This window comes from Macaca fascicularis, chromosome 6, assembly GCF_037993035.2.
Source record: "Macaca fascicularis isolate 582-1 chromosome 6, T2T-MFA8v1.1".
Taxonomy (NCBI): Eukaryota; Metazoa; Chordata; class Mammalia; order Primates; family Cercopithecidae; genus Macaca; species Macaca fascicularis.
In genome coordinates, this window is record NC_088380.1 from 147,326,147 (window position 1) to 147,349,293 (window position 23,147).

Genomic DNA, 23,147 nt, shown 5'->3' on the forward strand with positions numbered 1-23,147 from the left:
GAAGCTCTCTAAATCAAGTCCTCCCTTTACCAATTTTTGTATATGTAGTCTTTGGTAAAGGATTTGTTATTCAGTTCCTTGGCTTTATATGTATGCATGATAAATGTGAATTCTACTGCATATACTTTTTGTATCAAGTAAGTTAATAGTTATAAATTATCAAGAATAAAGTCTGGCAAGTGATAGGTACATAATAAAATTTAGTTATCATTCTTAAAAGAAAAGAAGTTAGTGATTGCAAGAAGGAAACCTAAAATGTCAGAAAGTCATTATGACCGTCCATACTAATCTTATTTTTATGTAAAATTATCTTTTATAAAGTCATTTTTAGATTAACCTAGGATGTTTCAATACTTTGAGTGTTGTGTGGTGGAATGAAAAAAATCTAAAGGTTATTATGGGTTTAGGAAAGTCAAGTTAATACCACCTATGTGGAAAAAAATTTTCTGGAATGGTTAAAGTCCTTCCAAGGAATGTGTAGACTATCTTACATTGGTAGCTGTATGTTTCCCATATTTAAAAGTTGCCTGAGACCTTGCAGAGGGCTGAGTATGTGTTTGAGATCTTTGTATGTTTCTTTCCATTAATAGTATTTTTCTTAAAAAGAAGTATACGATAATATTTTGATGATGATTTGAAGTCAATTTATGTTGTAGTTCTATGAATTAAGTAGACCATTTATGTAGAGTGTTGTAGAATAGCCTTTTAAAATTCTTTCTTTCTTTCTTTCTTTCTTTCTTTCTTTCTTTCTTTCTTTCTTTCTTTCTTTCCTTCCTTCCTTCCTTCCTTCCTTCCTTCCTTCCTTCCTTCCTTCCTTCCTTCTTCCTTCCTTCCTTCCTTCCTTCCTTCCTTCCTTCCTTCCTTCCTTCCTTCCTCCCTCCCTCCCTCCCTCCCTCCCTTCCTTCTTTTCTTTTTTTGAGACGGAGTCTCGCTCTATCTCCCAGGCTGGAGTGCAGCGGCGCGATCTCGGCTCATTGCAACCTCTGCCTCCTGGGTTCAAGTGATTCTCCTTTCCCAGCCTCCGGAGTAGCTGGGATTACAGGCGCAGGCCACCATGCCAGGCTAATTTTTTGTATTTTTAGTAGAGATGGGGTTTCACCGTGTTAGCCAGGATGGTCGCCATCTCCTGACCTCGTGATCCACCAACCTCGGCCTCCCAAAATGCCGGAATTACAGGCAGGAGCCACTGCGTCCAGCCTAAAATGCTTTCTTAGCAAGTAGAGAAGATTGTAATAACCAGTCTTCATTAAACATTAAATAGGACCCTTATAGATTTCTAACAGCATATCTCCATGTCCGGGATTATTATTGAGACCCAGCTTCTGGCTTTAAAATTTGAGGTCAAATAAAGAATAAGAGTCACAACAATGCAAGGCAAGATAATGTAACAGGTACAAAAGAGGTAAATCAGAGTGAGGTTGAAGTTGAAAGACAATAATTTCCTATTTGAATTTTTGAGGAAATACTTGAAGGAGCATGATGTGTTTCAGTGGTTTTTAAATAAGTAAGTTTCCCCCTGGGAGAATATCGAGAATAATAGACATTTCTTGGAAGGAGAAAACATAAGGAAAATGGAAGACACAGAAAAGCATCAATATGACACATAGAAAGGTCCCCTTTTTAAAACACACAGTCTGCAGAGAATGAAGGCAGGAAAACCAATGTAAGAAGATCTCTTGATTTTTGAGCAATAAACTAAATGGCCGCAAGTGATTAAGGAATTTGGCCATTCTTTAGAAGTATTTGGGAACTATTAAACTACTTGGAGCAAAATAAATCACGACTTTTAAAAGAAGGTTGAACGGGAAGACAAACTCAGAAGCTACTGCAATAATCAAGGCCAGAAGCAATTGTTAAAAGCACCTCTTAGGCTGTTATCAGTAGAAATATGAAATAAAAGATAAACATGCAAAAACATTAATGGCACAATAAACTGTCACGATTTTGCCTTTAGGCTTGAGATACACTAAAATCTAGATTTAATTAATCGACTTGCACGTTGGAATAAGATAGTAAAACTCACAAGAGAACTTTGTAGAACTTAGGCAGGTAAATAATCTCAAGCATAACTTTAAAAACAGAAATTGCCCTGAGTACCAAGGATGAGTAATAATGAAATCAAAACATATTGTAATAACATATAATACAAACTATATTGGAGATTACAAAGAAGAGATTATTCATAAATGATAACACTTGGAAAGAATCAAACAAACACATTTCTGGAAACAGATTGTATAAATGCTACAAAAGAGAAAAATATATTTTCTCCCCACGCAACATAAGACCTTAAAGTCAATTCTCGCTTTTCTTGCAATATTTTCTACCTTTTCAATTCATAGAATTACTCAAGAACACTACCTCAGTTGGTTGCTCCTTTTTCTTGATTCCTTTCCCCAGAAATGACCAAGTTTCTTTTTCATCAGTAGATTTCTGGGCTCCTATATTCACTAGAGATTGCAACTCCTGGATTTCTCTAACACCAGAATCCCATTTCGAGCCATATGGGAGATTCTGAATTCCAGAACAAAGGAATTTTGTAATTTAAAATTCATGATTGCTCAATGGAATCATTTTAATTTTTACTTCATTTCTGTCGTTATTTAAAACTTAAGTGGAGAGTTTTCTCAGGGGTGAGAAAACCACAATCAAGGTCATACAAAACTTTTAGAGGCGGTCAGTCTGCTAAGAAGGCTCCAGCAAGAGAAACGGGATATTCTGTTTCAACAATGATTACTTAAGAAAAAATTAAGAAAATGAAATAAGTCTTGCAGAATAGTTGTGAAAATTTTATTCATAAAATATGTACTTACACTTTGGGCCACGTGATGTCACTCTTTGCCGCGATGTTCTCTCTGAATCTAGACAAATACAGCCCTTTTCCCACGGGAAAGAGGCTCAATTCTTTTTCACTCTCTCTATGCTGAACAATGGCGAACACAGCAGAAGGGGACTGACGAAATCAGATGATTTCTCCTAATTTGAAGGCAGTTTTCACTAATTAGAAGAAGACTTAGTATTTGAAATGTTGTACTCAAGTCGAGGAGATCCAGAGGGTCAGCCTCTACTGCTCTCGCTTCTGATCCTGGCGATGTGGGTGGTAGGGAGCGGCCAGCTCCACTACTCCGTCCCGGAGGAAGCCAAACACGGCACCTTCGTCGGCCGCATTGCGCAGGACCTGGGGCTGGAGCTGGGGGAGCTGGTGCCGCGCCTGTTCCAGTTGGATTCCAAAGGCCGCGGGGACCTTCTGGAGGTAAATCTGCAGAATGGCATTTTGTTTGTGAATTCTCGGATGGACCGCGAGGAGCTGTGTGGGCGGAGTGCGGAGTGCAGCATCCACCTGGAGGTGATCGTGGACAGGCCGCTGCAGGTTTTCCACGTGGACGTGGAGGTGAAGGACATTAACGACAACCCTCCCGTGTTCCCAGCTACACAAAAGAACCTGTTCATCGCGGAATCCAGGCCGCTTGACTCTCGGTTTCCACTAGAGGGCGCGTCCGATGCAGATATCGGGGAGAACGCCTTGCTCACTTACAGACTGAGCCCCAATGAGTATTTCTCCCTGGATGTGCCAACCAGCAACCAGCAGGTAAAACCTCTTGGGCTTGTATTACGGAAACTTTTAGACAGAGAAAAAACTCCGGAGCTTCATTTATTGCTCACGGCCACCGATGGAGGCAAACCTGAACTGACTGGCACTGTTCAGTTACTCATCACAGTACTGGACGTCAATGACAATGCCCCAGTGTTCGACAGAACCCTCTATACGGTGAAATTACCAGAAAACGCTTCTATCGGAACGCTGGTGATACACCCCAATGCCTCAGATTTAGACGAAGGCTTGAATGGGGATATTATTTACTCCTTCTCCAGTGACGTTTCTCCAGATATAAAATCCAAGTTCCACATGGACCCCGTAAGTGGGGCAATCACGGTGATAGGACACATGGATTTTGAAGAAAGTAGAGCACACAAGATCCCAGTAGAGGCTGTCGATAAAGGCTTCCCACCACTGGCTGGTCATTGTACAGTACTTGTGGAAGTTGTGGATGTAAATGACAATGCTCCACGGTTGATTATCAAAACGCTCTCGCTTCCTGTAAAAGAGGACGCACGACTGGGGACAGTTATTGCCCTGATTAGTGTGACTGACCTAGACGCAGATGCCAACGGGCAAGTGACCTGCTCCCTGACGCCCCACGTCCCTTTCAAGCTGGTGTCCACCTACAAGAATTACTACTCGTTGGTGCTGGACAGCGCCCTGGACCGCGAGAGTATGTCGGCCTATGAGCTGGTGGTGACCGCGCGGGATGGGGGCTCGCCTTCTCTGTGGGCCACGGCCAGCGTGTCTGTGGAGGTGGCCGACGTGAACGACAACGCACCAGCGTTCGCGCAGTCCGAGTACACGGTGTTCGTGAAGGAGAACAACCCACCGGGCTGCCACATCTTCACAGTGTCGGCGGGGGACGCGGATGCGCAGGAGAACGCGCTGGTGTCCTACTCGCTGGTGGAGCGGCGGGTGGGCGAGCGCGCGCTGTCGAGCTACGTGTCGGTGCACGCGGAGAGCGGCAAGGTGTACGCGCTGCAGCCGCTGGACCACGAGGAGCTGGAGCTGCTGCAGTTCCAGGTGAGCGCGCGCGACGCGGGCGTGCCGCCTCTGGGCAGCAACGTGACGTTGCAGGTATTCGTGCTGGACGAGAATGACAATGCGCCGGTGCTGCTGGCACCTCGGACGAGGGGCACTGACGGCGCAGTCAGCGAGCTGGTGCTGCGGTCGGTGGGCGCCGGCGTGGTGGTGGGGAAGGTGCGCGCAGTGGACGCCGACTCAGGCTACAACGCGTGGCTTTCATACGAGGTGCAGCCAGAAACGGTCAGCGCGCGCATCCCGTTCCGCGTGGGGCTGTACACTGGTGAGATCAGCACGACACGAGCCCTAGATGAGACGGACGCACCGCGCCACCGCCTACTGGTGCTGGTGAAAGACCACGGGGAGCCAGCGCTGACAGCCACGGCCACTGTGCTGGTGTCGCTGGTGGACAGCGGCCAGGCGCCAAAGGCATCTTCGCGGGCGTCAGTGGGCGCCACGGGCGCCGAGGTAACGCTGGTGGATGTCAACGTGTACCTGATCATCGCCATCTGCGCGGTGTCCAGCCTGTTGGTCCTCACGCTGCTGCTGTACACTGCGCTGCGGTGCTCTGCGCTGCCCACCGAGGGAGAGTGCGCGCTGGGCAAGCCTACGCTGGTGTGTTCCAGCGAGGTGGGGAGTTGGTCATACTCGCAGCAGAGGAGGCAGAGGGTGTGCTCTGGGGAGGGTCCACCGAAGACTGACCTCATGGCTTTCAGCCCGGGCCTTTCTCCTTGTGCTGGATCTACAGAGCGAACGGGAGAACCCTCTGCTTCTTCAGATTTATCTGGGAAGGTGGGTTGTTCTAGTATTTTATTTATTTATATAATTATTTATTTTTTCTTGAAAGATGTTTTCAATTACTCCCAGGGGCCATCCTAATAGTTTTATTCATTTTTCTAGAAATCAGCAGATTTTTTTCTTATAAAGTAAACCCCTTAATATTGGAGCCGACTTTATCTTGACTTCTAGTGAGAATTATAAATCGTATATTAAATAGGTATTTATTGGGTGCTGAATCAATTTTATTTAAATTTGTGATTAAAGTGACATTGAATTTCTGATGCTATGCTGCCATAACACTTGAAAACCAATTTAGTTGTTAGTCATTCATAAAACATTAACATCACTATCATTTATTTATTTCTAAATGATGCATAGTATTTTAGTCTACTTGTATTGTTTATAAGAAACCCAAGCAAAAATATATAGCAATTGTTACCTTGTTAAGTTTGTAGTTCTCTACATTTCTCTGGATGGAGACGTTGTTAACATCTGGTTGTTCAGCATCCCTCAGTATCTATCATTTTGATAAGAAACTTCCCCTAAACTTTAGAGAACAGTTGCTTCACTTTAGGAATCAAATTATGTCAATAAATGTTATAAACACAGCCTTCATTTCAACTTGCATAAAACATGTTTTTAAATGCCTGAGAATGTAGATAATTCGGGAAATGTTGACTGAAATTTTGTCTACATTTAGACAATTTTTTGAAATTCTGTTTACAGAAATTGGAGAAAATACTTTTTTAACAAATGTTTTCTTTCTTCAAGAAGACATTCTCCTTTTAATTGAAATTTTCTCCAGTTAGTGGTAAAATGATCAGCCATGTAAAGATTCCAAACTTTGAGTTCTTTTGAAATTTATAGTCTGTAACTTAAAACATTACCCTTACCAGTTTAGATGAGAATTAACTTTTTCTGTCAGTAATCTATAAGACAGAAATCCGGTTTTTAAAAAACTCTTTCTCTCCTCTCAGCTCATACATAACACAAGGCAGAACTCTGGATATGAGATTTGCCTCTTTAATGTCACTACCTGTTATATTTCCTGAATTGTAGTATGTGACTTTCAAAATGGTGGTTTTCCACACTCTATCTTTAGTGCAAGCTATTTGTTTGTTTTCTAATTTACGGTTTTAAAAATTTCGCCTGTTGAGTTTTTGTTATGTAGTTTATATTTTTCTTTCTCTTTCAGCTATTTTATTTAATATTGTGTCAGATATTTTACAAGGTATTACTTAATTAAAAACTTAGTGGAGAAAGATCAGAATGGCCTTGAGAATAGAGCCACAATAATAACTATGAAAATGCAAGTAACATTTATTTAAATAAAAATATTTTAAATTTTAAATTTTCTCTTAAAACACACATTTGGAATATGCTACAATATTACATGTTTTTTGTCTTTCTTTTTTTTTTTTTTTTTTCTGAGATGGAGTCTTTTTCTACCACCCAGGCTGGTGGGCAGTGGCATGATCTCAGCTCACTGCAACCTCTGCCTCCTGGGTTCAAGCCATTCTCCTGCCTCAGCCTCCTGAATAGCTGGGATTACAGGCATGTGCCACCACGCCCGGCTAATTTTTGTATTTTTAGTAGAGATGGGGTTTCATCATGTTGGCCAGGCTGGTCTTGAACTCCTGACCTTGTGATCTTCCAACCTCGGCCTCCCAAAGTGCTGGGATTAAAGGTGTGAGTCACCGTGCCTAGTTTTTTTTGTCATTTTCTTTCAAAACTTGGTCTCTGAGCTCCTGTCATTAAGCCTATCTACATCTGTCTAGCAGCACAACTCACCTTGAATATAGGCTTATACTTTCAAGTATCTTTGTCTTTGCACATTTTCAAGTTTCATGTGTCATTTAAACTTGGGCCCAGGTATTGGATTATTTGATGTGAATAGAGGGATGCTACAGATGTCATTTGTCCCCCACCCTAAGTCCTCCAGTCTCCTTAGAGCTAGTACTTACTAAGCATTTACTATGTCATCAATAATCATAAAATGTATTCTTTATTATTGATGGCTGTGTTGATGGAATTGGTAATTTAGTCCTTCATATTAATCTCTATTCTCTCTCAGAATATAAGCTCTCATCATACGCAAATTCTCAGAAGGGCTGTGAATACCTTAGTAATAAATTTATCTTTTGAGGTCATTAGCAAACATGAACGCACTGGGATCCAGAGAAGGTAAAATTCAAAACAGGCTGTCAAATTCAAAACAGAGAGGTGAGAGTAGAACAGACACTTTCCTATTTTGCGTAATAGCTCTCCTTATATGCATCTGTAGTTAACATTCCTCAATTCAAGTCAGAATCATGAAACAATAATGAAGCTCCTCCTATGCCAGCTCTTTTCAAGTTGTAGTTACTATATAGGGAAAACTAAGTTATCACCCAATATCTTAGACACTTTGAGAGCAAAGGGGGTGCTGTAAATAAGTATACAAGATCACAGACCTAAACTGAGCCTGTCCCAGACAAATTGGGGCCTATGGTCAACCTATCCTTAGACCTACTAATGCTACTGCATTAGCAGCACCTAAGTCCTCATTGAATGTTCTGGTTTAAGACCACCTCAGAAATTCTGAAATGGGTTGTATGAGCAAATTTTCATTTTAAAGCACACCTGAGATGATTCTCATACAACTGAAATTTTAGATCCGTAGCCCTATTTAATACTTGATGTGCAAGTTTCTGCAATCTAAAAAGATGTGGTGGCCTGACACCCGTAATCCCAACATTTTGGGAGGCCAAGGTGGGAGGGTCCCTTGAGCCCAGCAGTTTGAGACCAATGTAGTGAGACTCGTCTCCACAAAAAAAAAAAAAAAAAAAAAAATTAGCCGGGCATGGTGGCACACATCTGTAGTCCCAACTACTCAGGAGGCTGAGGTTGGAGAAACACTTGAGCCTGGGGCATTGAGGCTGCAGTGAACTGTGATGACACCACTGCACTTCAGCCTGGGTGACAGCAAGATTCTGTCTCAAAAAAAAAAAAAAGAGTAATTTAACTACTCCCTACTTTTTATTCAATGTTAGACATCTACATTGGGATATTTATGTTATTACTTGGTATAAAATGTACATTAGTAGAAATTGAGTTTAGTTTTTATTATTTTGTGTGTGGAGATGATTGATCAATGGCAAACTTATTTTACACTCCAGATAGCTAAAACAAACGTTGATATTTTGGTACGTAGCTCATTACATTTTAATTCAGGGTTTATAAAAAAGTAATTTCTAAAATCAGAATTCGAATGAATTTTGATGCAAGAGGCATGCCAAAGGAGTAGAGAAGTATAGAAACAGAATTTAGTAGGACACATAAACTGATGGATTAAGTGACACCCATTTCTGTCAGTTTTCTTATTCATAAATATTGTTGCTCTGTCATTCAGATTTTAATAAAAAAGTTTAAAGTTATTGACACATTTAAAAATATTCTTTAGAAAAGCCAAAACATCATTAAATAAAATAAATTAACACTTGTATAGGACCAAAATTTCTGTTATTAAGTTTTCCTTTCTTGGAAATATAGAAAACCCAAGTTTTTTCAGCAGCACAGATATATTACATTTTCATTCCTGAATATTTGATTTCAAGAACTTTGAGAGAGAAAAAATATTTTTACCGCAAGTGGTAATGAAAAACTTCATTGACACTGATAAAATTATTAAATACATTCCGAACTGTGTCTTTTGAGCATTTGAAAAGTGTAAATATAACAGGGTTGAAAGCATTTGTCTCTGAAAGCAGATATAATAAATTTGTTAATTACTTTATTTAGAATTATAATTAAGATTCTTTTTGCCCATGTAAGATATTACAAAATGAAACTTCTCCTTGTATAAAGGATTTTTCTGTAACAGCACTTTTCTCTTTTCTTAAATACGGAAACCACCACTCTCAGCCTGTGCAGTAGCAATAATTAAGGCATTCTATAGGTAATAATTTTGCCTGATGAGCCAAATTTAGTATTGAGCCTCATCAAAACAAATGTGGCCAAATTGAGGCCTGAGAATAGTTTCCATTTATGAATCACTCACTCTCCTTAAGGTACTATTGCAAGCACTTAATATATTATAATTCACACAACCACCATATTAGTATTAGGCCAAAGTTATAAAACTGGAACATGGAGCAGGAAGAGGTTAAATGATTTTCCCGTCATGTGGCTAGCGAGTAGGATAATAGGAATCTAAATGAGAAATGTCTGATGTTGAAGCTAATGATCTCTAAATTCTAGTGATGACTAGATCTTCGGAGTTATAAACACCTCACAGATAGTTGATGCTTGACATTAGTGTCTAAACAAACTTTATTAAATCTCAAAATAATGAGAAAGAGAAGTAAGTTAAGTGTCAGAACTTAAAGGGAACTAAACTTGTCATTTAATAAACTATTAGTATACTCACTAGTATGCAAATACTAAGGGCATTTTGAAATTCAGGTATTTATAATCATGTGGTTAGGGAAGAAATCACTACTCTGAGATTCTACATTTAAGAAAACATTGCACGTGGGATCAACATTTATTATTATTAACTATAAAGAGACGTAATGTGAGGCTTTGAAAGTTCATAGACATAAAAATACATAAAAAAAAAGAATTAACATACGAATGAAAGAAAAGTTGTGAACTCATGGACTTGTACTTACACCTAAAGCCACCGGATGTCGCTGTGGTCCACAAAATAGCTTTTTAGAACAAAGGCATCTGCCAGTTTCTCAAGGACTAGGAAGTAGCTTCATTCTGAGATCTCAGCCATTTTGATAAAAAATAGATGTAAGAAATAGGACAGAAAATGTCAGATCGTATGTGCATTCTAGACCGCTGATTCGTCGATTTGTAAAACAAGAGAAGCATAAGATGGTTTCCAGATGTAGCTGCCTGGGGGTCCAGTGTGCGCTGCTCTCGTTTCTTCTCCTCACAGCCTGGGAAGTGGGGAGCGGCCAGCTCCACTACTCCGTCTACGAGGAGGCCAAACACGGCTCCTTCGTGGGCCGTATCACGCAGGACCTGGGGCTGGAGCTGGCGGAGCTGGTGCCGCGCCTGTTCCGGGTGGCGTCCAAAACACACGGGGACCTTCTGGAGGTAAATCTGCAGAATGGCATTTTGTTTGTGAATTCTCGGATAGACCGCGAGGAGCTGTGCAGGAGGAGCGCGGAGTGCAGCATCCACCTGGAGGTGATCGTGGACAGGCCGCTGCAGGTTTTCCATGTGGACGTGGAAGTGAAGGACATTAACGACAATCCGCCCAGGTTCTCCGTAACAGAACAAAAGCTCTCAATACCTGAATCCAGACTGCTTGACTCTCGATTTCCACTAGAAGGCGCATCTGATGCGGATGTTGGAGAGAACGCATTGCTTACTTACGAACTCAGTCCAAATGAGTATTTTGTTCTTGATACTATAAACAAAAAAGACAAAGACAAATTCCCAGTGCTTGTTCTGCGGAAGCTGCTGGATCGTGAAGAAAATCCTCAGCTAAAGTTGTTATTGACAGCAACTGATGGAGGCAAACCTGAATTCACCGGATCTGTTTCTTTGCTGATCCTGGTGTTAGATGCCAATGATAACGCTCCTATCTTTGACAGACCGGTTTATGAAGTTAAGATGTATGAAAATCAAGTGAACCAAACATTAGTTATATGGCTCAACGCTTCTGATTCGGATGAAGGAATAAACAAGGAAATGATGTATTCATTTAGCCCTTTGGTCCCACCCACGATAAGAAGGAAGTTTTGGATAAACGAAAGGACGGGAGAAATAAAAGTAAATGATGATATTGACTTTGAGGACAGTAACACTTATGAAATTCATGTAGATGTTACAGATAAGGGAAACCCACCTATGGTTGGTCACTGCACAGTCCTAGTGGAACTACTGGATGAAAATGATAATTCACCTGAGGTGACTGTCACTTCTCTGTCTCTCCCAGTGAAAGAAGATGCTCAAGTGGGCGCCGTCATTGCCCTGATCAGCGTTTCTGACCATGATTCAGGAGCCAACGGACAGGTCACCTGCTCTCTGACGCCCCACGTCCCCTTCAAGCTGGTGTCCACCTACAAGAATTACTACTCGTTGGTGCTGGACAGCGCCCTGGACCGCGAGAGAGTGTCGGCCTATGAGCTGGTGGTGACCGCGCGGGACGGAGGCTCGCCTTCGCTGTGGGCCACGGCCAGCGTGTCCGTGGAGGTGGCCGACGTGAACGACAACGCGCCGGCGTTTGCGCAGTCCGAGTACACGGTGTTCGTGAAGGAGAACAACCCGCCGGGCTGCCACATCTTCACGGTGTCTGCGCGGGACGCGGACACGCAGGAGAACGCGCTGGTGTCCTACTCGCTGGTGGAGCGGCGGGTGGGCGAGCGCGCGCTGTCGAGCTACGTATCGGTGCACTCGGAGAGCGGCAAAGTGTACGCGCTGCAACCGCTGGACCACGAGGAGCTGGAGCTGCTGCAGTTCCAGGTGAGCGCGCGTGACGCTGGCGTGCCGTCTCTGAGCAGCAATGTGACGCTGCAAGTGTTCGTGCTGGACGAGAATGACAACGCTCCCGCGCTGCTGGCGTCTCCCGCTGGCAGCGCGGGAGGTGCAGTCAGTGAGCTGGTGCTAAGGTCGGTGGGTGCAGGTCACGTAGTGGCGAAAGTGCGCGCAGTGGACGCTGACTCGGGATACAACGCGTGGCTGTCTTATGAATTGCAGTTGGCGGCGGTTGGCACACGCATCCCGTTCCGCGTGGGGCTGTACACGGGCGAGATCAGTACGACGCGCACTCTAGATGAGGATGACTTGCCACACCAGCGCCTATTGGTGCTGGTAAAGGACCACGGCGAACCGGCGCTGACGGCCACGGCCACTGTGCTTGTGTCGCTTGTGGAGGGTAGCCAGGCACCCAAGGCCTCGTCGCGGGCTTCAGTGGGCGTAGCGCCCGAGGTGGCTCTGGTGGACGTCAACGTGTACCTGATCATTGCCATCTGCGCGGTGTCCAGCTTGCTGGTGCTCACGCTGCTGCTGTACACTGCACTGCGGTGCTCGGCGGAGCCCACCGAGAGCGCACGTGGGCAGGTGAAGCCCACACTGATGTGCTCTAGCGCGATGGGGAGCTGGCCTTACTCGCAGCAGAGGCGGCAGAGGGTGTGTTCTGGGGAGGGCCCGCCCCCGCCCCCGCCCCCGCCCCCGCCCAAGACTGACCTCATGGCCTTCAGCCCCAGCCTTCCACCGTGCCCAGTGGTAGATGTGGACGAGGAAGATCAGTCTATTGGAGGAGACCACTCTAGGAAGGTGGGTTATTACGTTTTCATTTTCTTTTTGTGCTTTATGAATAATACTTTCTCTTACCGCATTTTCTCAAATATATATCAGAATATTTCATTTTTGTTTACATTCCATTTATGCTGGAATATTTCTAGTGATACCTTTGTAATATAATTTATTCCAGGAGTTTTTGAATATTTTTATCCTATCCAGTGGGTCAGCCGTTGTTTGGTACTTAAATTTTTTAAAATAATAATTTATTCTGAATACACTAATATTTTCCAATACAGATATGTGATATAGGTTGCAGTTCTGATGATTTACTTTCATAATCACTTTTTATTACAAGTATTTGTAAGGTTAGTACTTCATGTTATTTCATTTCCAATCTAAATTTTGATTTGATTGTATTTGCATTAACAAAAAATTTCACTGATCTGTATCTCTTAAGTGAAAATGTGTTTTCCCCCATGCGTAGAATATGTGTAGTGTACCATAGCTTATACTGCCACAGCAGATTTCTATGTTCAGTGATTACAGCTTTTCCTTAATAGTGCAGTAAGTAGGTGGGCAGTTCATTGGTAAAAATGTCTTTATCTTAGCAATTAAGTTAAATGCTTTGAATTTTAAAAATGTTTTCCATCTTTGTTTTAGTTGTAGTGTTACCTGTGTCAGTGTGTATTATTCATTTAGCAGAAGAAAATGTATGTTTCAGTTATTTACATAATTTTATCCAGTAGTTCTTCATTATCTGCTCCTTTATCAGTATTAGGCATTGCTTATGATATTCACGTATTAGCTCTTTCACTTTGAGGAAGGAGCCATGCTTATGCTTAAAAATGAAGAGAATTTGAACACTTTTAATTTTGAGATTGAAAATACTTTAGTACAGATGAATATTAAAAGTTTGAGGAGAAAATTAAATTAATGTTTTCTACTGATCTGATATATTGCAGTTTAATAGCTTCTCTAGTCATCTTAAACAGGGTAGGGTTGGATGATATATACTCAGAAATGAAAGCTAATTTAGTTGCATAGTGACAAAACTACAATATCAATTGTGTTTTCCTGAAATTGGTTGTTACCTGATACCCATGATTTCATTTTTTAAAAAAATTTATTAATTCTAGTGTTACCAAACACCAATGCCATGAATTTATCATCTTGCCTATGGCTCTTAGCAATTATTTTTTTCTTTCCCTTTGTCTTTGAGTATGGAGATTGAATTTGTTACTCAGTATGTACTTCACAAATAGCTTCAAATAAAAGTTAAAATTATTGTTCAAGTTTAGGAACACCAAAAAAACCAAAACAAAACAAAAAAAAAACTGTGGCAAGAATGTAAGCATGGCATTCTTTCAGTGTTAATACTCTCCATGACCTGTCTCCAGCTGTTAGAAATTATAGCTGCTAAGTTAATGCAGAGTTTAGACGTGTATTTGTTATTATATCAAATAGGTTTATAAATATATACTTCCCCCTCTGATATTTGAAAAAAAAATCCTCCCGGATGTCTTATAATATAAAAAACTTAGTAAAAACTCGTATCAATTGTAAAAGTCTTAGGTATACAGGTGCATTAATCTCTCCATCAATACTCATTTAAGGCCAGCCATGGTGGCTCACACCTGTAATCACAGCATTTTGGGAGGCAAGGTGGGAGGATTGCTTGAGGCCAGGAGTTCAAGACCAACCTGGGCAACGTAGGGATACCTTGTACTGTGTGTGTGTAAACATATATATATATATATGATGGGCTCTCCTTACATATATATATGTACTTATGTGTATATAAGCCAGGCATGGTGGTATATGCCTTTAGTCCCTACTGTAGTGCTACTTGGGTGGGTGAGGAGGGAGGATGGCTTGAGCCCAGGAGGTCAAGGCTGCAGTGACCCATGATTATGCCACTGCACTCTAGCCTGGATGACAAAGTGAGACCCTATTTCAAAAACTGAAAAAAGCAAAAGCAATAGTAACATCAGTATCCTGCAAATATGATCTTTTTTCATATTAATTCACATGATAATACAGTTGGTGCAGTAGTACTTTATTTAAGATGTCTACATACAAGATAAAACTCTTCCTGGAATTCTGATTTGTAAGACAAACTCACCTTTGAAGAGGTACTGATCACACACAAGAAAGTATAGGAAAGGAGTTGAAAGCTCACAAAGAAAAACATAAACAGGCCTGGTGAGGCGGCTCACACCTGTAATTCCAGCACTTTGGGAGGCCGAGGCCGGTGGATCACGAGGTCAGGAGATGGAAACCATCCTGGCTAAAATGGTGAAACCTCATCTCTACTGAAAAATACAAAAAATTGGCCGGGTGTGGTGGTGGGTGCCTGTAGTCCCAGCTACTCGGGAAGCTGAGGCAGGAGAATGTCGTGAACCGGGGAGGCAGAGCTTGCAGTGAGCCGAAATGGCGCCACTGCACTCCAGCCTGGGCAACAGAGTGAGACTCCGTCTCAAAAAAAAAAAAAAAAAAGGAGAGAGAGAAAGAAATCGTAAACATAAACATATGCAGGAATCAGGAAGGAAGAAGGTAAGTGAAATAATATGAAACCAAATGCACTTATGTTTTGAGCCACAGGATATTGTTGTTCTCCAAGAAAAGTATTTTTTAACAGAAGAAAATCAGATTATTCTTAGATCAGAAAGAAGCTCCATTGTTCCCGTGCTTTAAAAACTACAAACACCCATTAAGATCATGTGGAACCTCAGGAACAAGGAATCGAAAGGTCTCAGAGGAACTAAGTCTTTCTAGTCATGAAATATTGTTTTACTAACCAAAAGAGAGGCATGATAACAGCTGCCAGACTAAGTGGCCAGGAATCCCGGAGCCTACAGCATTGGCTTCTGCTCCCTGAATTTTGTGAAGCAGGGAAGGACCAACTCCACTATACCATCCTGGAAGAGGCCAAGGACGGCACATGGCATCTTCGTGGGCTGTATGGCGCCGGACCTGGGTCTGGAGCTGGTGGAACTGATACTTCACCTGTTTCAGTTGGATTCCAAAGGCTGCAGGGACCTTCTGGAGGTAAATCTGCAGAATGGCATTTTTGTGAGTTCTCTGATCAACCTCAAGGAGCTGTGTGGGAGGATCTCGGAGTGCAGCATCCACCTGGAGGTGATCGTGGACAAGTTGCTACAGGTTTTCCAGGTGGAGGTGAAAGTGAAGAACATTGAAGACAACCTGCCAGTGTTCTCAGCAACACAAAAGAATCTTTCTGAAACTAGGACTCTTGATTCTCGTGTTTCACTAGAGGATGTCTGGGATGCCGACATCGAGGCCAATGCTCTGATGACTTACATACTGTACCCCAATGATTATTTTTCCCTGGAAATACCAACCAAGAGCAGGTAAAACCACTCGAAGGTGTATTTTAAAAATTCTTTCAGATAGATAAGTTACTTCAGAGCTACTCTTGGTGCTCAAAGCAACTGATGGGGGCAAAGCTGAGCTGACAGGCACCAAAGCCTTACATATCACAGTGCTGGATGTAAATAATGATGCCCAGTGTTTGACAAAGCAGTCTATCATATGAAATTACTGGAAAATGCAGGAGAAAGTACACTGGTTATTAGACTTAACCCCTTGGATTTGAACGAGGGTTCAAACAGCCACATTGTTTCTTTGCAACTGATGTCTTCCCTAACATAGAAGCCCTTTTTCGCATAGATTCAGACAGTGAAGAAATAAAAGTAAATGTAAAGATAGGTTTTGAGGAAACTAAATAATGAAAGATTCAAATACAGGCAGTTGACAAAGGTAATTCCCCATTGTTTGGTCACTGCACAGACTTGATAGAAGTCTTGGACATCAATGATAGTGTTCCAGAGTTAGCAGTAAGTCGCTATCATTCCCTGTACAGGAGGACGCTCCGCTGGGTACCGTCATAGCCCTAATCAGTGTAACTGACCCCAACTTCAGTGCCAAGGGACAGGTGACCCGCACCCTGATGCCTCACGTCTCTTCAAGCTGGTGTCCACCTTCAATAGGCCCTGCCGAGAACCTATTCGTTGGTGCTCCACAGCGCCCTGGACGAAGAGAGCAAATCTATCAATTGGTGGTAATCGTGCGGAACGGGGCTCGCTTTCATTGTGAGCCACAGCCATCAGGACCGTGGAAGTGACCGAACAGTGAACCACAACGCACCGGCGTTCGGGCAGCCCGAGTACATGGTGTTCGTAAAAATAACAACCCGCGGGGCTGCCACGGCTTCAGTGTACGCGCGGGACCGGTACGCTCAGGAGAATGTGCTGTTGATGGAACAGCGGGTGAGTGAGCGCGCGCTGTCTAGCCATGTGTCAGTGCACGCGGAGATCGGCAAGTTGTACGCGCTCCAGCGACTGGACCACGAGGAGCTGGAGCTGCTGCAGTTCCAGATGAGAGCGCGCGAAGCTGGCATGCCGCCTCTGGGCAGCAGCGTGACGCTGCAGGTATTAGTGCTGGAACGACAACTTTGTCGGCGCTGCTGGCGCCTTGGGTGGGCTGGCGGCGCTGTGAGTGGGCTGGTCCCTCATTCAGTGGGTGCAGGCCACGTGGTGGCGAAGGTGCGCGGGGTGGACTCCAGCTACGACGTCTGGTTGTCACAAGAGCTGCATCTGTCAACTGGCAGCACCCGTTCCACGTGGGGCTGTGCTTGGGCGAGATCAGCACGAGTACCCTGAACGAAGTGAAAGTTACGCGCCACCGCCTGCTGGTGCTGGTGAAGGACCACCGCGAGCTGGCGCTGACTGCCACAGTCACCGTGGTTGTGTCGCTGGCGGAGAGCAGACAGGCGAGGAAAGCCTCATCGCATGCGTTGGCGGGCGTCGAGGTCCAGGAGGCAGCGCTGGTGGATGTCAACGTGTACCTGATCATTGCCATCTGAGTGGTGTCCAGCCTGTTGGTGCTAACGTTGCTGCTGTACACGACGCTGCGGTGCTTGGTGCCGCTCACCGAGGGCTCATGCACGCCAGGCAAGCCCAGGCTGGTGTGCCTCGGCGTAGTGGGATCTGGTCTTACTTGCAGCAAAGGAGATCTTACTTCGGAGAGCGGCCGCCCAAGGTCAACCTTATGGTTTTCAGTCCTACTGTTCCCCGTGGTTCAGGTTTTGGAGACAGACTTCAATAGAAAATTTTTGAGAATGTAAGTACTGTAATCCTGGAAAATATTTCATTCCTATGAATGTCCCTCATGGTTACATTGATAATGTTTACCAAGTTATTGTTTAATTCTATTGCTTTATTTATTTTGCTTTTGTTTTTCTTTTGAGATGGTTTATTTAAAGTACATTGGGGCCGGGCGCAGTGGCTCATGCCTATTTGTAATCCCGGCACTTTGGGAGGCCAAGGCAGGAGGATCACTCGAGGTCAGGAGTTTGAGACCAGCCTGGCCAAAATGGTGAAACCCTATCTCTACTAAAGATACAAAAAAATTAGCTGGGTGTGGTGGTGCGCACCTGTAATCCCAGCTACTCAGGAGGCTGAGGCACGGGAATTGCTTGAACCCAGAAGGTGGAGGTTGCAGTGAGCCAAGATGAGGCCACTGCACTACAGCCTGGGAGACAGGGTGAAACTGTGTCTCAAAAAAAAAAGTACATGGGAAGTCTAGCCATCTTCATCACATTTTACTGCAGTCGCCATGAATATTCTTTAGGAATATTCTTCAGTTGGTAAGTATAATGATAATACTACTAATGAATTAGACTGACTGGCTGTTTCCTGTAAATGAGAAAGTTAAATCTTACAGGAAGGATAATGATGAATAATGATCCTTATGAGAAGGTCAAATCTTCTCAATTTTGAAGCAAGTTCTTTATTCCTATTCATTTTCTTATTCTGATTTGTGTCCTCCATTCCTTATTATTTTTATGTATTCAAAAATACCATGACAATATTTAATATAATAATTATTTGAGTTTAAAACATGTTTAAATTTTTATCTTTCTATAATCTGTAAATTTATCTTTCACAAACGGTGATCAGCAGGGTTGAGGCAGCTTCGTTCACAAACAATTTTGTTTCTTCACGATCAATAGCAATCTTTTTTGAGATGGTGATTGCAGTGGGTGGAGTTTTAGCTTTGCCTTTAAAGGTGATTTTACTTCTTAATTTTTGTCTTCAATCTTCTTATAATTTCATTTTAGGTCATTGTCTTCACAATCTTCAGCTACTTCAGATAGCCAACAATTTTGTTCTTTTTTTTTTTTTAAGTCAGCTCTGCTTAATAACCTGTTGAACTAATTGCTGTTGTCCTCCAGTTTAAGTTGTTGAGCTCTTCTACTATTTTGGAAAGATTTCTTTGAGCACTTATTATACTCATTTTTCTTTCATTTTTGGTACCTGGCTGCATGAAAATATTTTGGGGTAGGAAAATTCACACTTATTTGGGTTTTAAGTATAAGAGAGTCTTCCCATAAATGATGAAGAGTGATACCATTGTCTGTGTTCATTAAACTGCATGGTTTTCAGAATGGCATTGCTGAGCTTGGCACGGTGTCTCAGGCCTGTAATCCCAGCATTTTGGGAAGCCGAGGCAGGAGGATTGCTTGAGGCCAGAAGTTTGAGACCAGCCTGGGCAACATAGTGAGACCCCCATCTCTACAAAAAATGTCATTGCTTTTAATAACTTAAGTATAAGAATCATGGGATATTAATAAAGGCACTTTCACTTGACAATTGTGGTGTTAATTATACCTTAGAATTTAACATTGTATACTCTTGATATATTTGATGCAAAATATTTTTTGCCTTCACACCATATTCATGTGAATTGCTTTCTTTAAAGGGATCCCAGAGAACATGTATTTATAGCTGTAAGGATGTGTATCAAATTATATGTAAAATTACTTTGCTCTTTTTGGCTCTAATTACAAATGAGATGGCCTTTAATTCTGTGTAAAGAAATAGTATATTTACATATGGGAGGATAATCATGTTATAGATAGGGTAAAGTTAATATAAATGCTGAAAAGGAGTTAGTGGTGTCTACCTAGAAAAATAACTTCTGAGAGGATGATTTCTATGAAGATAAACATTAAGGAAATTTCAGAAAAGGGAAAACCCTGTCCTACTTTATGGTGCTGGAATTCTCTTCATCCATAACTATAGAACAAGAGCCAACACTGATCAGTAACTTCGTGATAATAAATCACCACTGTTTGAGCAGTTTATTAATATATTTGTTAGACATCAAGTAAGGGGCTTAAATACATTATTTCATTTAATCCTTATAACAATTTCTAAAGTACATATGACCACTCCAATCTGAAAGATAAAATAAGAGAAGCTGAGATGTTTATCTATTTTATCCAGTGCCAGTACATGGTGGAGATATTATTCAAATGCATATCTTTCAGACTTCAGATTCATTCTTTGTTCACTATAATGTAGAGCTTTCTTCAGTAAGTCTTTTCTCTACTCAAACCTAGTCTTGGCTAGGAAAATCAAGCACAAGCTGTGTACAGGCAAATCTTTCTTTCTGTTGTGCTTAGAAGAAACTTCACGATTGTCTTCATCACTAATTTTGTACAATGCGTGATTGAGATGGCACTAAGTTTTTTTATGTTAAGTGATTTTTTTCTTATAAGAGTTCATGATCATCATTATCATTTGTTTTAATCAATGCCACATTGAGATAGGTATTTTGGTTATGTAATTGTTAAATAATTAAGAGTTGCTCTATAAGAACTACATTTCTGTTGTTTGGAAGTGATATAAGTAAGAATCATTTAACATGCAAGAAAAGTCAGAAAACTGTGGTTTCCAATATCCTTGTGGAACACCCAAACTAAACACTTATACCAAAAATGACACCCTTCTTTCGTTACTGTGAATAAAGACAGTGTTTGGGACAAGCATAGGTGTTGATATTATTATTTCAGGGACCCTGAACATGGCCAAAGGATTCAAGAAATGTTTACAATATTGCATACTTCAATAACAATTTTAGAGACATAGATTCCCATCAAAATCTTCAAGTGTGTGTAGGTCTTTCAGTCTTCTTCAGTCTTACTGTTGTCTAGGAAGCTTGTACCACTGACAAACGATTTGTGACCAAATAACTGTTTTTACTTGAATAAGCCATGAAAGAGCAGAATTAGCATTACTGAGTACATCCTATAATTTTGTTAATACAGTGGTTGGATAATGTAATTCTAATCTGTTGATTTTGGAGAACCTCCTGGGGTTCTGACAACCGTGTCAAAATTTATTTAGGTGTTTTCAAGAAATAATAGCGCCAGGTCTGTTATAGAATATCAGTGGATGATGTGCACTAGTAAGACATTAAAATATACACTCTAATACATATATGACTAACAGGACATACAGGCAGATTGTACATCCTGATTGATATAGTAAAAGTCAGGCACATAGTTCCTTAATCTTCAATTGATTTTACAAAATCAGTTAACAATAACTGTATTGAAATGACTTCTTGGCATTAGCCTATACCCTGATATTAGGCTGATCCTCAAAGATGTGTTCAAAGGGAGCATAATCTCTTCACTAGGGGCTGGTTGAGATGGTGACACCTGAAATATCACAGCCAGAATGCAAAAGATGTGTCATTGATTCATAAACTCTATCAAACTCTATTATGACTTGGCGTTTGTTCAGTACTACTTTATATATTCACAAAATGCTATATCATTGGAAATTAATACCTAAATTAACATCTTGTTTTAATTCAAATATGTGATATTATCGTCTTTCCAGGGTAAACCTTCTCAGGTTCATTTTCCTACCTTGGAAGACTCTACATTCCATGTAACATCTTCATCCCCAATTCCCATAATAAGGTGATTGAGGATCTGTTGTTTCCTTTTGTTCAAAATAAACCTGATGTGCTTCAAATATCATATTGAATATACTGTCATCTGGTCTAATGTTCTATTTTGATTAGAAGCTACTATGATTGGTTATTTTACAGATGCATGATGGAACTAACTGTCATAAAAGTTGATATGTCTCCTTTAATTTTTTAATACAGAATTTTACATTCATCTTAATTAGAGTTCTAGTGTTATGACAACATTGGGAAAATAGTAAATATGAAAAAAGTAGAACAAAATCTCAAATTCTCAAATTAATAGTTGAATATATATAAAATATTAGCATACACATATGATAACTTTTTCATATGTCATTGCAGTATTTTTAGATTGGAGATAAACCATCAAAACTATACAACAAAATATTTAAGCTAGACTGGTATTTATTCGAAATCACTTTCTACTCTAAAATTTTGTTGCATCTTCTTTTTTTCCTCCTAAATCCTAAGAGTATATGAAAAGACAAAGAAAGTTCAAACAAATTACAACTTCAGGCAATGAAAACTCTCATAAGCAATTCCTGTATGTTACTCAGTATTTTCTATGAAATTCCATTTCCACAAACACTAAGGTAATTTACCATTTAGTTGAATTGTTTGATTAATTTTCTATGTTTTAAGCACAATATCAGGTACTTAGAGAAGATATAATTAAAAATCACATCTCTTGTTTTCCATGAACTTATGCTCTCAAACCCAAAATTCTTTAAACAAGAAACAAACTATTTTCATGAATATAACTGAATTAGGTTAAGGAAACCAAAGTTGGTGACTTGGAAATACCAATGCACAAAGATGTTCAGGGTGATTTTATTTATTTTATCGAATGATACTAAAATTTATTTTATAGTTGAAAAGGCTATTTCTGTCATATCATTGACTCTATTACATAAAGTGATCAATTTTGATATCTTGTATTATGCTACTATGGCTTACGTTAGAAATAATAAATGTCAAATAAAAATTCGTCTAGATCAATAGATTTTTCCTTTGTGAATCCTTTTTTAAAACTACCAATTTTGAGAATATGAATATACTTGTTTTTCATATTGTTCTGCAATGGATATAAAGTCACTTATAATCAGAAAGCAATTAAATGTAAATAACAGTAAAGAATCAGAACTATAGAAAACAGGTATGAAAAGGCAAGCCCACAGAGATGAGAATAGGTCATGTGGAACATAAAGACTAAAGAGCTGCTTTTATAAAACTTCAATTTTTTTCTTTGAGTTCCGAAGCAGCCAAAGTAACATGGGAGACTGAAAGTAAAACAATTCAAATTTGATAATATTTTTATATGAGGAACAACACTTTCAGGAAGTGTTTAGCCCTAGTTTTTCATGAGGCCACGTTAACAACTGAATTCTCGTTCTCTCTCACTCTCTCAGTGTATATGTATTTTAGATAAGTAAAAGAACAATTTTATAATGCTGTCATACATAGACACAATAATTAAATTTGACGTTAATCAAGAAATAAAATGCCATTTCCATATATATTTAGTTTCATTATGACTTATAATCTGAATATTCCATAAATAAGCACGTTGGAAATATTTAGGGGAAGAAACCCAAAACACGTGAAATTCTACGGTGGTAAATGTAGTGCACAGTACTCACAGTTTTAGGCGCAAGGTGTCGCTCTTTACTTGGTGGAAAGTTCTTTCAAA

The 23,147-nt window shown here is 40.9% G+C and overlaps 1 protein-coding gene and 1 pseudogene across 15 annotated transcripts in view; one reads left to right on the forward strand and one right to left on the reverse strand.

Annotated features, from left to right (window-relative positions):
- Positions 1-23,147, forward strand: part of LOC102136630 (protocadherin alpha-C2) — a 199,956-nt gene that overhangs the window by 39,177 nt on the left and 137,632 nt on the right. For 2 of the 15 annotated variants that reach the window (XM_073994437.1, XM_073994442.1), the window contains exon 1: positions 2,894-5,419. The exons of 9 other annotated variants lie outside the window; for them this stretch is intronic. In XM_073994437.1, coding sequence (XP_073850538.1) covers positions 3,026-5,419 — 2,394 coding nt within the window. In that variant the 5' untranslated portion in view covers positions 2,894-3,025. Of the gene's footprint in view, positions 1-2,893; positions 5,420-10,155; positions 12,683-23,147 lie in introns of those variants that run through there. 4 more of the 15 variants (XM_073994448.1, XM_073994450.1, XM_045394332.2 and 1 more) reach the window with 2 other exon arrangements.
- LOC135971202 (uncharacterized) lies at positions 16,785-17,749 on the reverse strand (annotated as a pseudogene).